Source organism: Emys orbicularis, chromosome 16 (genome assembly GCF_028017835.1).
Source record: "Emys orbicularis isolate rEmyOrb1 chromosome 16, rEmyOrb1.hap1, whole genome shotgun sequence".
NCBI classification, from domain to species: Eukaryota; Metazoa; Chordata; order Testudines; family Emydidae; genus Emys; species Emys orbicularis.
In genome coordinates this window covers 11011543-11027513 of record NC_088698.1, presented here as the reverse complement: position 1 = coordinate 11027513, position 15971 = coordinate 11011543, and the positions used below count along the sequence as shown (strand labels likewise).

General features: G+C 50.0%; 1 protein-coding gene across 1 annotated transcript in view; it reads left to right on the top strand.

The window, feature by feature from the left end:
- Positions 1-14892, top strand: part of PXN (paxillin) — a 64285-nt gene extending 49393 nt beyond the window's left edge. Inside the window, exons 7-11 of the mRNA XM_065417592.1 lie at positions 10167-10337; positions 10686-10859; positions 11431-11512; positions 12222-12370; positions 14626-14892. Of these exons, the coding sequence (XP_065273664.1) occupies positions 10167-10337; positions 10686-10859; positions 11431-11512; positions 12222-12370; positions 14626-14892 (843 nt within the window). The remainder of the gene's footprint in view (positions 1-10166; positions 10338-10685; positions 10860-11430; positions 11513-12221; positions 12371-14625) is intronic.
- Positions 14893-15971: the final 1079 nt, after the last annotated feature.

Genomic DNA, 15971 nt, shown 5'->3' with positions numbered 1-15971 from the left:
TGACATCACCACCTGCTCCCAGCAGTTACTTTCCCTTTTCTCTCACCTCCCAGTTGTTTCACTCTTCCCCTCTTCCTTTTTGTTTTTCACCCCTCAGTTCTGCTCCCATGTGCTAGCTCAGTTGCACAGTTGAATTGACAAGGTGTCTGGCCTATTTCGCTTTGGTGGGATCATGAATAGAGGCAGGGAGCAGCAGGTCTTTGCATGTCAAATGTTGATGCCCTGCTCTGCAGTGTACTTTGTAACTGTGAGAGATGAAAGGCTGTCCTTACTTCTGAGCTCCAGTCCTGTGCGTGTATGAGAGAGGCAGAGAGGAAGAAGGCAAACATGCTAAGAAATATGATTAATTAAAGCCAGGAGGACAAAGTCCAGACAGAAATGACAGCGTGTGGGTGGGTGGTGTGGGCTTTTTGTTTGCTTTTAGTTCAGTTTTCCGCAAGCCATAGAGTAAAAGGTGCTAGTGCAGGCTGATGCATTAACCTTAATGAGTTGCTCATTCTGTTCACTTACAGAATCCATTTGATTGTGTTGTTCGGCTTATCAGTCAGCTGGCATTGAGGTTACTGAATGCACGGGTTTTGCATCTTTTGCATATCTGTGACATGTGATTCCTCCTTACTATGTGCCTTGGTGTCTGCATTAACCAGCCTCCCATTGTAGTGCAGCTCTTTATATATTAACTGCTCCCTTCATTTTGTTTTAATATTTTTAACATGTTGGAAAAATGATTTTTAGAGCAAAATAAGCAACCTTCCCTTGAAAATGACTGGAGTTTAGAAAGCTTGAAAACTTTGTCCCAAACTCAGGTAAAAATAGGAACACCTTAACCATGGCATCTGTGCTTCAGAGGGCAGTTGGTCTGTAAGGGAGAACAAATAGTGTAAACACACAGGGAGTTTTCTAATAATTAATACATTTCAATATAGCACCTTTACTGCCAGAGTCTCTGTGCTTACAAACTATAGCTCGGAGGGAAGAGTGCCCTGTAATGAAGCACTAGCATCGCTTGCTGCTGCCCTTTGGGTTTTCCTAGAGAGGTCTCCCATTCAGATGCGTACCAATCCCAGTCCTGCTTAGCTTGGCAGTCTGACATCACAGACAAGTTCTGTGATTGCATAGACCAGGGGTAGGCAACCTATGGCACGCGTGCCGATTTTCAGTGGCACTCACACGGCCCGGGTCCTGGCCACCGATCCGGGGAGCTCTGCATTTTAATTTAATTTGAAATGAAGTTTCTTAAACATTTTAAAAACCTTATTTACTTTACATACAACAATAGTTTAGTTCTATATTATAGACTTCTAGAAGGAGACCTTCTAAAAACGTTAAAATGTATTACTGGCACACGAAACCTTAAATCAGAGTGAATACATGAAGACTCGGCACACCACTTCTGAAAGGTTGCCGACCCCTGGCATAGACACTCCAGTCCCCTAAGCTGGAAGGGCCTGTGGCTTCCATCTGCTGGAGGGTTTTGCCTGCATCCAAGTGAATTCTAGCACTTTAATCATGACAACACCCAATGAGGTAAGTAAATTGTGTTGGCTGGGATTTTCAAAGGAGCCCATGAGAGTTAGACACCCAATTCCCATGGGGGTTAAACACCCAACTCCCTTAGGCACCTTTGAAAATTCCAGCCATTATCCCTAATATTAAAAAAGGGAAATTAATCCCCTGAATGAGTTGGTGTCAGAGCCAGAATTAGAACACAGAGTCCCTTGCTGCCACTGTCATGCTAAGTGCTCTACTGAGCTGTCCCTCTTGTGGTAAGAGGCCTCACTGGCTGCCCCAATGTAGCTGTAAGAGGGAGAATGAGAAATCCTTTTATCATCAGAGACAGACCAAGTGATCTCAGCTGTGATACTCTTCCCCCTCCCCCCGCCCCCCGAAAAAGTGACTATAGGCTAACTCTGTAAGGAAATGGGCTATAAACTTCTTTTAAAAAAATGATCCTTTTACGTGGGTAAATTCCCCAAATCAGGAGTCATTGGGTGCAGTGGCAGACTTAGTAGGCCACCGTGGCTGGTTTGGGAGTGCACAGAACAAGCCACGCTAACTTCTACTCCCTTAAGGAAATGGAAAGAATTCCTGTTTGTCACGTAGGAGCTGACATAGTGGACAGGATCAGAGCCATGATCTATCAGCTTTAAAATATAAGCAATGGAGAACTAAAACCAGAGTACCCGCCCCTGACCATTTCAGAGCATGTTTTGGAACAAAAAATGTATACTTCTCTCACCCAAATATAAAAGGGGCAAGAAAAGTGGGATGGGTGAGGAAGAAGAGAGTTAATGCAGGGCTCCCGAAGGACAGTCTGTGAAGTCCTAGAATGCTTCCCTCTGATTCATCATGTATTCGACCCAGAGGAGAGCCTTGTGATTTGAGCAGGCCAGAGCCTGAGTCATGTACTCCTCTTGCCGTGAGTGCCCTGAGGCTACTGTATCAGGGAGGCAAATATTATGGCTTACATGCTTCATTGTTTTCTTCGAAAAGTATGTAAATTTCTATGCAAATTAATGCAAGTGTCTGATTCAGAGAAAGTTGCTAATGTGACTATCAGTCTTGGTCTAATGGGCTGGGCCCTTGGGGCAGATGCATCAGCCCCATTTACAGGAGAAAGAATTAACTGCGGCTTTGAAGAGCCTAAGAAAAAGTACTCAATGAATGGCTGCATGATCTTTCCTCATTCCCAGCACCCTCCTTTGAGAAGGGGCACAACTGTGTGTTCACATTCCCACTTGTCCATCCGGGCTACCTTGATGGCTTCATGTCAGGAGGGCTCAGTGGTTTGCAGGCTTTGATTGTTCTGCCATGTTGTGCCTTGTTCTTTTCCTTTCCTCACCTCTGTCTCTATCTTCCCCCCTCTCTGTTCCTCTTTTTTTTGTCTCGTTTTTACAGGCTGTTTCCACTATGTCACTGATTTCTGAACCCTCCCTGGAGCTGCTTTCCAGCCCAACAAATCCAGACTCAGTCGACTCTCCTTCCGGTACAGTTCTGCTGCCCCAGTCAAAACCCCATGGGACAGGCCACAGCAGGGACCTACCAGCCCTGCTGCCACCTGCCACCTTGGAAGTCCTTCATATTGAAGAAGAAGGCAGCAGCGCTGCAGTTGCAGCTATTCCAGGACGTTCTGCCACCACTCCACAGCTCCGCTCTGTGGCTCGGATGGGTCAGTCACTTCCAGAGGACTTTGCTATTTCTGCTCCTTTTGGGGATCATGTGCTTTCTTTGAGCTCAGTCAGGCTGAGCCAAAAGTCAAATCCTCCTAGAGAGATGTCCCAGTCCATGATATCCTCCAAGACGGAATCTCTGTCTGTTCCTTCTAATGCAGAGGCCCACAGTCAGGGGCTTGATGAGGCAAAAGCCACTGAAAAGAAAGAGCATAGAACGGAGACCAAGCTCACAACTGTTCCTGTTTCTAGCCCTAGCATAACCAGCCAAGTGAAGGGGCAGACACCCAAGGAATCAGCACAGCAGGCCATTTTCAGGGATAATTCAGCCTTTCCGTCCCAGAAGGATGGAAAAATGGAAGCAGCTTTAGATCAGCTGTGGGCTCTGGAGCTATCTGAGCTTATACCAGAGCTATATTCTGAGAATGACCATGTCTTGCAGTCAGCGTGTGAACCTGATATTGTGGCTGTGGACCGGTGGGATGTCTTCCCAGATACTAAAGGCCAGTTGGGTCTTGGAGCAGAACAAGGACAGAAGCAGGATGCTGAAATTGAGCATGAAAGCAGGACAGATGACTCTCCTGATATGGCTAAAAAGAGGCAGAGCAGAGAGAGAACTCCTAGGAAAGGTGGCCCTACTAAGAGCAAGCCAGGAGAAGACCGGGAAAGAGAGCAAGTCAGAAGCTCAACCGTCACTCCAGAAACCGCTGAAAATGTTTGGAAGGATGAATTGGATCTGCTGTCTGTCTCCAAGCCACCTATTGAGAGGATTTCTGCCTCAGGCCAGGCAGGCATTGAGTGAATGCAGGAGTGGGCAGGTTCTAGCTAGCCGCCTGTGCATGGTGTGAGTGCATATTTGGGCTCTTCCGGAGCAGTCTGATAGCTTACTCCAGACTAACAGCATGCTGGTCTGGAGTGCTTGGAGTCACTGTAATGACAGCTGCATGGCGCAGAGGTCTGAGACCCTCTACTCTAGCAGCAGCTTTGTGGTACCTTTTGCATGTGGATCAGTGATTGGCTGCTTGTGCAGCATAGAACATGAATAGCATCCATAATCTGCAGGCTGTCTCCTAGCTAGAATGGGGCCAAGTGCATGATCTATAAAGGTCTCTGAAGAGCAAAGTGCTGTTCCACAGTGATGGAGGGATTTGCTAAGGACTGTCCAGACTTGGGATGGCAACTCCTCTTCCCTGCTGGCTTAGATCTGAGCCTGTTCAAGTATTGACACTGGAGCTCCTAGGGTCCTTCCAGCACTAGAAATGCTGTGTGCATCCCAGAATCCTCTGTGCTGGGGAATTTTATTTCCCCCACAACTGCGGAGGGGAGGGATAAAAAGAAGCTGACCTGGATCACTGTGGTGTTAGGGAAACCATAACACCCCATGGGGTGATCTTGTTGAACTGTGACCTTGTACCTCAAATCATGGCTTCGTGCTGGATAATCTCTCTTCATTGTGTAGCCGGAGTTCTTTTTGGCTGCTATGACTGGCCTGGCTGGGATTTTCCTTGCACTGAGTCACTGCTCTGGGCTGTGCCAAGAGGAGCTTTGGCATTGTGCAATAAATACCATCACTCTTCATGCTCACAGTTGTCACTAATAGTTTGGGTTTGTGCTGCTGCATCTTGGGGCTTGCTGTTGCATTGCTCTTTTCATGCTGAACCTGTCACCTTGTCATTCAGATAAAATCTGTAATTGAGAGGACAAAAGAGACCTTAAACGTGCACCCAATGTATCGTGAGCGCTCACCGAGGCGGAAAGTAGGGCCAGTCATATTTCATAAGACTGTGTCCCAGGATCGCTTGATTGAAGAGCTGCAAGACAGATTGGGAATCAGCAAACAGGAAGAGGAGGAATGGAAAAGCCAGGAAGACTGGCTGACTGAGGGGGTCATTGTCACCGCCAGGCCACAAAGGAAGCAGCAGGATGGTGGACAGCAAGTACAGAAGGTAGAGAGCAAACTCTGTACTAGGGTTTTTCCCTGTGTCGCTCTGCTCAGAAGGTCTCTAATGGAGACGTAGAGTAGGAGGTTGGAGTGACAGGTCTCTTGAGAGTCCTGGGATAGCTTTGGAATCGGACTCCTCTGTCCTAGCACTGTTCCTTTTTCAGATCAGCTAGAAAATCCAAATCCCAGCTATGTAGGAATTGGAGTAAGCAATCTCTTGGGAGGGCAGTGTTATCTGATAGGAAGTCTAATGTTGTCTAAGGTCAGGCATTGAAGTGAGGTTTATTTTCATTCCACAGTGGGGAGGTCAGTCAATAAGCAGACCATATTTCTTTCTTTACTTGGCAACATGATATGTTTAGATGTAAGATAAGGAACCTGCCCTGAAGTGCTTATAGCTAGGCAGGTGTTGCTAGGTGCCTTCACCTTGAGACTCAGGCACTTCCTCAAAGAAGGTCTATTTCTGGGTGGCTACAGCAGTGAGGTTGGCCTGCTTGCAGTCTGTGTTCTGCCGTGAAAGGAAAGTAGAGAAGTGCTAGGTAGTGAGTGCCATGTTACCGTCTGTTTCATGCTGCATGTCCTTCTGTTGCAGGAAGTGCTTCTCCGTTCGTCTCCAGATTTGTTCACCTTTCTCCCTCCTTTCTTTCTAGATTATAATTCCTCCTGAATCCCCCCTGCCCATGAGAAGAACAGTCTCTGTGCCAGCTTCTCCCCCACTCCAGCGTCCCAAAGAAGCTGCCAAGATTTTCCCTGCCAAAGCTTCTTCCTCTTCTCACCCTATTCCCTCTCCACTTCCTCCTCCCTCTCCTCCATACCTGCCACAACCTTCCTATGTACCCTCTGCTGCTGCTCCTAGTCCAGTCTCCTGCTCCTTCAGCTTGCCTCCCCAGCCTCTGTTCCAGTGGGAGACTTCTTCTGATGACTACCAGGAACTCTCTGTGGTGGGCACTCCTCCCTCTGAAGATCATAGATTCCTCCATTCTCCCCAAGCCCAGATTCCTCCTGCCATGCTGACTGAGCCAGTGGTAGCGTCTTCTCCTGCCAAGACACTATCTTCTGTTGGCTGTCAGACTGACCAAGATCCATTCTTCCCACCGATGCAGGCATGCTTTTCCTTGTGCTCTTCACTGAACAGAGCAATTACACATCTGAATCCAGCACTTCCTGGCCTGTTGGCTCTCTAGGTAGAGCGTTTGGGTAAAGGCTGGTACTGGGCTGCTCTACAGAAGATGAGTTTAGTGCTGCCAGTGGCTGATTTTTCTATCAGATTTGTCCCTTTATAGCAGTGTGAGGTGCACGTGCATGGAACGATCCAGATCCTGTGTCCATTTGCTGGCCACATCCATGTGGCATTGGGAATGGACCATGATCTTTGTTTCTCGCCATTGAACTGAAGGAATCGAGTCCATTAGTTTAGGGCCCAATACTCCCCTCCACAGTGTGGCACTGAGGGGAGGGGAGAAAGATGTGGAAAAGCCTGAGAACCAGAAGAAGAGGCTGAACAGTGATTCCACATGCCCCTGAACCCCACCCATGTGGACACCGCTCAGCTGGGATTCTGTGGGGCTTGGGGTGTAGTGCAGAGGCAATAAATAGCTGCTCTGTATGTCCTGCTCTCTAAGCCCAGGGAGAATCCTGCTAGAAAAGCGTAGGAAGACCCAATACCTGAGCAGGCCTGATTCCATCCATTATAGGTAGTGACCCTCATACGCAAGCCAGTGCAGTATAGCTTCAGTCTCCACAAGCACCAATCCATCAAGGAGGCTCCTCTGCATCATGAATTGTTGTCATACTTTGCAGGTGACCCCTACTCCGCCGCTGGTCCGACGTACCAATCCACTTGCTGCTCGGCCACCCCTCGCGCCGCCCACCCATGAAAAGGCAGGATACCCTTTCTGTTTCCCCTCTCAGCATGGTGTGCTGTTAAGGCAAGAGGGATGTGATTCTGGCACAGTCCTCTGAGCTGTTCCTAGAGGTCCTGTTGCTATGAATGCCGGATGGTTGTTTTTCTATGCATGGTCTGCTGTTTACAGGTGCGTTGCTGAACCTGACAGCAGTGGCAGAGCTTTTAAATTAGGGCAGGAATTTGGAAGGCCTTTGCATGAGCATTTCTAGCACGCGAGTGTGGTGTGCATTGGTAGTGTTCCTAAAGGGGCTGTGCTCTACAAAGTGCAGGCATTGGGGGTGCACCCCTGCGGGGGTGTGGAGTATTTCCAAAAGGAACCGCACCCCTTGGCTGGTAAGAATGCAGTCCCACCAGTAAAGGTCAAGTCCATGTTGTCCTGCACTGAGATGTCAGTGGCTGCATTGAAGTTAGCTGAGGCTGGCTGGTCCCTGGGGCAGGGAGGGAAGTGTCACTGGTGCATTCCATTCATTGCCATCCTCTCTGCAAGTGACACTTCACGTCTCATTTGTCTGTTTCTAGTCGGTTTCTGCACCCCCTGTCCAATGGCCACAGGCCCCTGGCCAGGATGAGGAAGCATGTGGCTCCCTGTGCCCCTCTGTTGCATGATACGGGCACCCACACATGTGTATTGTTACCTTTTGAGTGTGTTGGCTCTGAAGTGCTACAGGGATCAGACTAGGAAAGGTGCTGACGCTAGAGAAAAATCAGCTCCAGAGAAACCTGGGTGTAAGGGCTAGGAGATGATCGATACTAGATACATAAACATGTCTACCGACTCCCATTGCCTGTACTCTTGAGTTATGATCAGTTTGGATTCACTGGTCTAATTTTTAGAGGTGCTGAAGGTCCCCAATTCACTGTACTCTGCACCTCTCAGGATCAGGCCTCTGACTGCCCTGCAGTTTAGAGAGGGAGAATCCTAAACTCGGTGTCCAGCAAGATGTTTCCTCCCCATAACATTGTCTTGGGGAATCTGCACTGTAGGTATAAGTGACAAATGCTTGTGTGCCTGTGTGTCAGATCCACAGGGTCTGGTCTATGCCCCAGCCTGTAACCAGTCCTTTTGGGGTGACCCCTTTAATGTGCCAGGCCCCAAGGACCCACCCAGTTCCACAGGGGCAAGACTCCACATACTCCAAAACTGGGCTTTTGGGTGCCAACAATCCCGGTTTCCCTCCATGGCTCCCTGCAGCAAATCCAGCAGAGCCAGACTCCTGCGGGAGGTGTGTCCTTCGCTCCTTCACAGTGCAGTGCTCCCCGTACAAGTGACAGTAGGGAGCCTTTTCAAAACAACGCATCGGTCAGCTGGGGGTACAGAATCTGAAAGTCCTTAGGGGTGAGCACAGAGAAGCAAAGATTAAGACACAGTTCAGTGTGGCCAGCGTCAGAGGTCTACCCAGCCAATCTGCTGTAGAATTCATTTTGGCTCTGTCTCTGTCCTGTTGTCTGGTTTCAGGTGGGGTGTGTGTTCTGTGTATCTCTCTGAGCACAGCTTGTAAAACACCACCTGCTACCTTTCCTCTTTGTCTGTCTGCATGCAGGACAGCTGAAGAGCTATGGGCAGAGACTGCAGAAATTCCCTGAGGACTGTACAGTGCTTGCCTAACGACCTCAGGGCCTTTGCTCTGCTTCCCTGTAGAGAAGTGGGGGCGAAATCTCCTTCCTCTTGGCTGTTGGTCATTGGGTGTGAATGTACCAGGGATTGGAGGTTCCGTTGTCTCTTCCGATCCTCCACTCACATGTGTAGACTTCATTCAGCTTGTTTTGACTCTGGTTTCCAGGAAGGCTGCTGAGTCAACACCTCATCCCTTCCCTTTACACTCAGTGCAAAGCCCAGTGGGAAACTGAGGCACACATAGGAATCATGGAAATATTACAAAACTTTTAACAGAAATGCAACATAATGTCCATAATCCACCTGAAAGATCCCTTCAGGAAATGGCTCGGTGGAGTTCTCTAAACCTGACAGCCACCATTGTGCTGCAGGATTAAGTAAAATAACCTACACTTTACAGTCTAACAGGACGTGAACTCTGAGTTTGCCCTATGTCACATGGAGATGAATATCCAAACAGACCAGAAAGAGCAAAGTCCTGCACACTTCCTCTCTCTTCTCCCCACTTCCTCTTGAGGTTCTATTACTAAAGACAATGTATCTGTTCCCCCCTCCCAGTGGAAAACAGGGTTCAAAGTTAAGTATTCATTAAGGTGATTCCCAAAGTGGGCTTCCAAAGACCTTTCTTATCCCCTCTCCACACTCCCCCTGTAAATCTCTCACGTGTATTGTGCAGTGTTTGCTGGCCTGCCACCTCCTCCCCATGCAGGCGCACACACTACTGATGAGCTGCCACACCTGCAGGTAAAGCAACAGGTGATTCCTTGATTGCTCCCCACCTTCCCTCGCTGCTCCCATTGCAGCCTTTGGTGAAGCTGGGGAGTGGGGTCAGAGCTACCCAAGAGGGCACAGAAGAGAGAGAAAAACGATGCAGAAGGAAAAGGGGGAAAATACCCTGAAAAGAAGAGACAAGAAGGTGTGGGAGGGTGAGAAGGAGACTGTGAAGGAGAGGAGAGAAGAGACTGGAGAGACGGCAACAACTGTGTGAGACAGGGAAGGGGAGACAGTTTGGGAACCACTCAGAGAGCATGTCTCTGCCTTTGTAAGCCAGCCAGGAACCTATGAGGTAAAGGGAAGATCTCCGTGGAGGCTCTACCAGCAGCCCACAAGCATTTTTTCCAGTAATCTCTGCTTTATTGGGAGGGTGAGGAGAGCCAAATCTCCACCCCTCAACACTCTGCTGTTCTAGCTCCTGGGGTCTCTGGGTAAGCTACACTTTTGTGTCAGCCTCATTGTAACAAGGGTGCATCTCTGCACCTGCTCCTGTTCTCACTGGCTTCTGCAGACACATTGGTCTGTCCATATGCAGGACAGCTGAAGAGCTGTGGGCAGAGGGTTGGATCTTTTGATGATTACCTGTTCGGTTTATTCCCTCTGAAGCACCTGGCATTGGCCACTGTCAAAAGACAGGATACTGGACTAGATGGACCTTTGGTCTGACCCAGTATGGCTGTTCTTACGTTCAGAGACTGCAGAAATCCCTGAGGAGCTGTACAGTGCTTGCCTTACAGTCTCTGGGTTTTTTCTTTGCAGTTCATGGCCCAGGGGAAAGTTGGGGGCAGCTCCCCTCCGTCTGCACCCCCAAAACCTGGCAGCCAGTTGGACAGTATGTTGGGAAGCCTCCAGTCTGACCTGAACAAACTGGGAGTAGCTACCGTTGCCAAAGGTGTTTGTGGAGCCTGCAAGAAACCAATTGCTGGACAGGTGAGTCTAAGGCACCATCTTGTTGCTAAGCCTTGGCTACAGCAAGGAGTAACTGGGAGGGCTGTATCATGAGGCTGAAGGGACTGGCGATGCTGAAGAAACTGAAGTACTCTATTTATCCACTGGCCAGGTACGCTGTAAGCTCCTCCAGTGACCTCTACCCTGCCCTTGAGGGACTGCCCTCTCCTGAGATGATAGGTAATTCAGTTTTCATGCTACCCCAGTCCAGGGCTCACTTGAGTAGTAGAACGTGTAGTTAGTGCCAAACTCTACCTGGTGTGTTGTCACGTGAGTTGCCACAGCAAGGAAGTAGAGTCGTCCCCCATAACTGCTCCATCTTCCCTACAGGTTGTCACAGCCATGGGGAAAACCTGGCACCCAGAGCACTTCGTTTGCACCCACTGCCAGGAGGAAATTGGGTCACGCAACTTTTTTGAACGCGATGGTCAGCCCTACTGTGAGAAGGACTATCATAATCTCTTCTCCCCTCGCTGCTACTACTGCAACGGGCCCATCCTCGACGTGAGTCCCTGAGCCAGCGCGTGTCAGTAGGAGTCTCTCTCTTGGCCGTGCACGGGGGAGTCTGGTGCTGTACTGTCGAGTAGAAAAGCGCACATCCATCTACCCCTGATAACTCTTCTCTTGTAGTTTTGGGACCCCTATTCTTCCTTCACCCTAGTGCTGTAGGGGAAATAATTGGACCCAGTGCAGCTATTTCCCTCCATCTGCTGTAGGGTCCTGCAATGAGAGGGCAGGTTCTACTGAACTAAATTTGCCCCATTGCAGCTCTACTGAACTGAGTATTAGGATCTAGCTATCTTCACTGCAGTAAGGATCTCCTGATTTTCCCCAATGGGATACCATGGCAGGAGGCATTCCTGCTGAGTTTCAGAGTACTGCATGGGACTGTGTCCCCTTCTCCCCCAGGTCTAGAGGAAAGAAGTGGTGTGCCTGACCTTGTTAGGGTAAAGGGGAGTGGGGGGGATTGAATCCCCAAGGAGGGGGCTTGGCTCAGCTCTTTAAGCACAGTTGATGTTTGCTGCACTCAGCACTGGCGTTTGAGCACTCACTGTTTGTGGTTTCTCCCACACAGAAAGTGGTGACAGCCCTGGACAGGACATGGCACCCAGAACACTTCTTTTGTGCGCAGTGTGGCGCTTTCTTTGGACCTGAAGGTACTATTGGTTTGTGCAGAGAGAAGCCACTCTGGTGAAGCAAGTAAGGGGTGGGGGTGGAGGCAACATAAGGGGCTGTGATGGGTCCTTTCCATAGAGCAGTGGTCCCCAAACTCTGGGGCATGTTTGGGGGGAGCGTCAGGGCCCAGTCTAGCCCCCATAGGGGGTGGAGAGGAAGTGCCATTCAGCCCCGCTCTGCTCCCAGCTGTGGCCCCATCCTCTGGCGCTTGGCCTGGCTGCGGCTCTGAACCTGACAGCAGCTCCGGCTGCAACTCCACTCCCAGCCAGGTCTCCAGCCCCATCTTCACCCACCTTAGCCTGTCCGCGCCTCCCCCCAGGAGTTGCGGCCCCGCTCCCGACCGCAGCTTCAGGGAGTGGGGCGCGGACAGAGGTAAGGGGGGGCACGACATGAAAAGTGTGGGGACTACTGTCCTAGAGCAAGTGATGTAGAAAACTGGGAGTGTGGGGATAGAGAGGGACTGTGGTGTTACTTAGTGGATGGGGAGCTAACAGTGATTGCTATTTCCACATGGAGACTACAGGAGGCGTAGCATGTGCTCCTCCTATAGCAGAATAAGGGATACCTCTGGTCTGTGACTGGGGATCCCAGCCACCCTGTTAGCCCCATGGAGTCTGGCTGGGTGTTCCCATGAAGGAAGGTCACAAGCTGATGCTGTCTGGCTCTGTTTTTCCCTTGTGTCCTTGGCAGGGTTTCATGAGAAGGACGGCAAAGCCTATTGCCGCAAGGATTACTTCGACATGTTCGCTCCGAAGTGTGGGGGCTGCGCCCGGGCCATCCTGGAAAATTACATCTCTGCCTTGAATACCCTGTGGCACCCTGAGTGCTTTGTCTGTCGGGTAAGAGAGCCTGTGCTGCCCACTGTCACCTGACCCCTCTCCCAAGTCCCCTAGGTGGGTGTCTGGTGGTTACCTCGATCAGAACAAGGGGTCTGTGCCAGCACAGGACAGCCAGCCCCACAAAATACATAGTGTGATAGTGACCACGCACCCTCTTGCTTCTCTGCCTGTTTCCATTAAATTCTCTAGGGGCTTAATTCCCTCCCCCTCCCCCATAGCCACAGTTATGGGCTTCTGCAGCAGTTCACTGATAAGCACAGAATTTTTCCAGTGGTTTCTTAGTAATAGTGAGCTAAGCTTTCTGAGCACTCCGCCTCAGCACCCTGATTTGAAGAGCTTCCTCGTGTGCTCACTCTGGAAATGTCAACTTAATGAGACTGACCTATTTGGATCAACTTGGAAACTAATGAAATAGCTGTAAACTGAATACGCTGCTGCATAATGAACTGTAATGCTGCAGAATAAATACTTAGCACGTCTTCAAAGAGCCTTGCAACTATTTACCCATCTCCCAGGAGCAGTGTAAAGATGAATATCAGGCCCGTGTTACCGAGACAGAGGCAGAAAGGCGGAGTTCAAAATGAGGGTCAGAACCCATAAGTTCCTGTTTCAAATCCTGTGCTCAGACCACTCGTCTGCTTTCCTCTGCTGCAGAGCAGCCAGCGTGAAAGGAGTTGGCTGAAGCTGTCCCTTTGAAACTCTCCATCACTCAGAAGGCCCCTGTGAATAGAAATTCTGGCAGTCTCTTGTGAGCAGCTGACCAGCTCCGTCCTTGCCTGGACCTGGGTTCAGGCTCTTCTTCTGCTCAGGAGATGTTGCTCGGCATTCTTCACGCTGCTGCCTGTTAGTGGGGGCAGCAACTTTTGGGCAGATTCTGTTTTTCTGTTGTTAAAGTCAGGCCAATTTCCAGTGTTTGTTTTCGAATGGAGGTGGATGGCTTAGTAGTCTCAGCATCGGGCTCCCAGGTACCTGCTGCCTTTCAATGCTGCAGGCAACTGGAGTTCCTTGCAGTTCACTGTGCCAGAACGTGCCTGGATATGCACTTACTGTGGCTGCACCCTGCTGGATGCCTGCACGCAGGGCTCAGTTTGCATCTGCCTGTGACTAAGTAGATGTCCAACCACGCGTGCACTTGCGGTAGTGTGCGTGTCCCTAGGGCTGGACGTTCAAGTACAAAACTAGAACTCAGGACATCTGGCTTCTGTTCTTGACTTTGCTGCTGACCCGTGTGACCCTGGGCAAGTCCCTTAATGGCTCTATACCTCAGTTTCCCCACCTGTAAAATGGGGGGGAATTCCTCCTAACTTCCCATGACTGTAGTGAAGTGAATACCTGTGTGGGGCTTAGACAGTGATAACCATTATAGAGAGATGGGTGCCTATTAAAAAATTGGTCTCTAACAGCTTCTCTTCATAGACATTAAAGACCCAGTATCACTTTTGTAAGGGTATGGACTTGTCCCCCAGGGTCCTTGCCCAAAATTTCTCCCCCTCCACAATACTCTAGTGGCTGTCACCTTCTGCGTGCCACTGTATTTCAGTGGTGAAGTGACTCTTGTATGTGTATGGTTTGGGATGAGTCAAGAAGGAGGGTGCTGTCCCAGGGAATATGCATAATATCTGGCATTCTAAATGGGTAATTTAAAAAAAAAACCCTACTGGCCGTCACCTTCTTTTTCACTGATATGAGCGTAAGCAGGGCAGATACAGCTAAAGAAATTAAAACCAGCCCATTGTGACAAGGTAAAAGGTGCTCCTGATGCCCTGGAGCATAAGGAATTCTTCCCTGCCTATCACCTGGGTGAGCTGGGGTGGGTGGGCTATAAAAGCTGTTGTGGTGGCAGCTGTCTCTGTGGATGGGGGTGTTCTCTTCCCTCCCAGCTTATTGGAAGCAGGAGAGGCTCTGGTGTTGCTTACCAAGTGTTCTCAGTAGTTTTGCTCTTGGGTTTGGATTTTCTTTGTGTTAATAAAGCCAGCCTGGAGTAAAGGGACATGAAGTATAGTTGAGGGCTTTATTTTCCCTCCCAGTTGCTGTATCTGCCCTGCTTACGCTCAGTAACCCTGTGTCTGCTGGGCACCGATCATCTTTGCAGCAGTACTTCTGCAGCCCCTTTCTGCTGGATGAAGATGATTCACCCTGCCCACTTCCTGCAGGAGGCAGCTAGGGGCATGGCAGGCGAAGGCATGGATTGTGGAGTTGCCTGTGTCCCCAGCTTGCCGTATCAATCTGTTCCCTTTTGCTTCCACCTCCTGCAGGAATGTTTCACGCCGTTCATCAACGGCAGCTTCTTTGAGCATGATGGGCAGCCCTACTGTGAGGTGCATTATCATGAACGCCGCGGCTCGCTGTGTTCCGGCTGCCAGAAGCCCATCACGGGACGCTGCATCACCGCCATGGCCAAGAAATTTCATCCAGAACACTTTGTCTGTGCCTTCTGCCTCAAGCAGCTCAACAAAGGAACCTTCAAGGAACAGAATGACAAGCCCTACTGTCAGAACTGCTTCCTCAAACTCTTCTGCTAGACGCATCCTAGCTGGGAACGGAGCATCTTTCTGCCACCTCACTAGGCAGCCGAGTCTCTCTGAGCATTACTGTGATTTAGAAACCTTGCCGGGGCGGGGGGGGGGGGGGGGGAAAGGGGAGGGGGGTGCTAACTGCTGCTCCAGAGAGGAGATGGACCATTAAACTGGAAATGCCCATGCTATGTTTCAGTGGGGAGATGCTGAGCCCCATCATTAAAGTGTTGTATGATTGTTGACAGCCGAGAGGAGCCTGAGGCGCTAGTGAGGAGATGCCCTTCTCAAGGAGAGGGCTGGAGAAAGCCTTGAGTCCGCTCTCCCTGAGCCAGCATGTGCCACTTCCAAACAAAACGTCCTTGGCTTTGGTGACTCTTCTCTCTCGCTGGGGCATTTAAGTGCTGTGTGACCCAAGCAGTAGCTCTGCTGCTGCACAGCAAGGGCCATGCTCTGACCTCTGCATTGCCCGGGCGGTGCCTGGTCGAGTCCTGGGGCACTCGGGATTTACTAAGATTACAGCAGCAGCCCCAGAAGCTGTAAAGACCCTGCAGTGGAGTCTTTCCAGTTCAGTAACACTGCAGGGAATTGATGCCACTTATTTTTTAGAAAGGGGAAGTAGGGGGCTACTGTTTTTCTAGCTTGTGATTCTCTCCCCCTCCTCAACACGCTGGGGCAGGAGGTGGGGGGAAGAAAACCCCCTCCCTGCTTGAATGGAGTGTCCCATTTTGTGCTGGACACCCCCAACTCCCCAGGAGTGGTTAGGGCAAATGCTCCTAATTCTGCTGCTCCTGGGAGAGGAGGAGGAGACTGGCACCAATTAATTTTAAAAGAAAATGCAGAGAAATTTGAGGGCCCAGCCCTCCCCTCTGAGCGAATTTGGCTTATGCTGTGTGTCTGGCCTGCATTTTACTAAGGGAAGGGCCTGAAAAGCCTCTCTAGGTTTTTTTTAAAAAGCAAGGACAAAATAAAGCTATAGACTTCGTATTCCTTGTTCATCTTCCTCTCTGCTCTTTGCTAATCAGGCCGGCAGTCCCTCTTCTTTGATACTGTCCTGTTCCTTGCTCTTGATAAACACGTTCTACTGA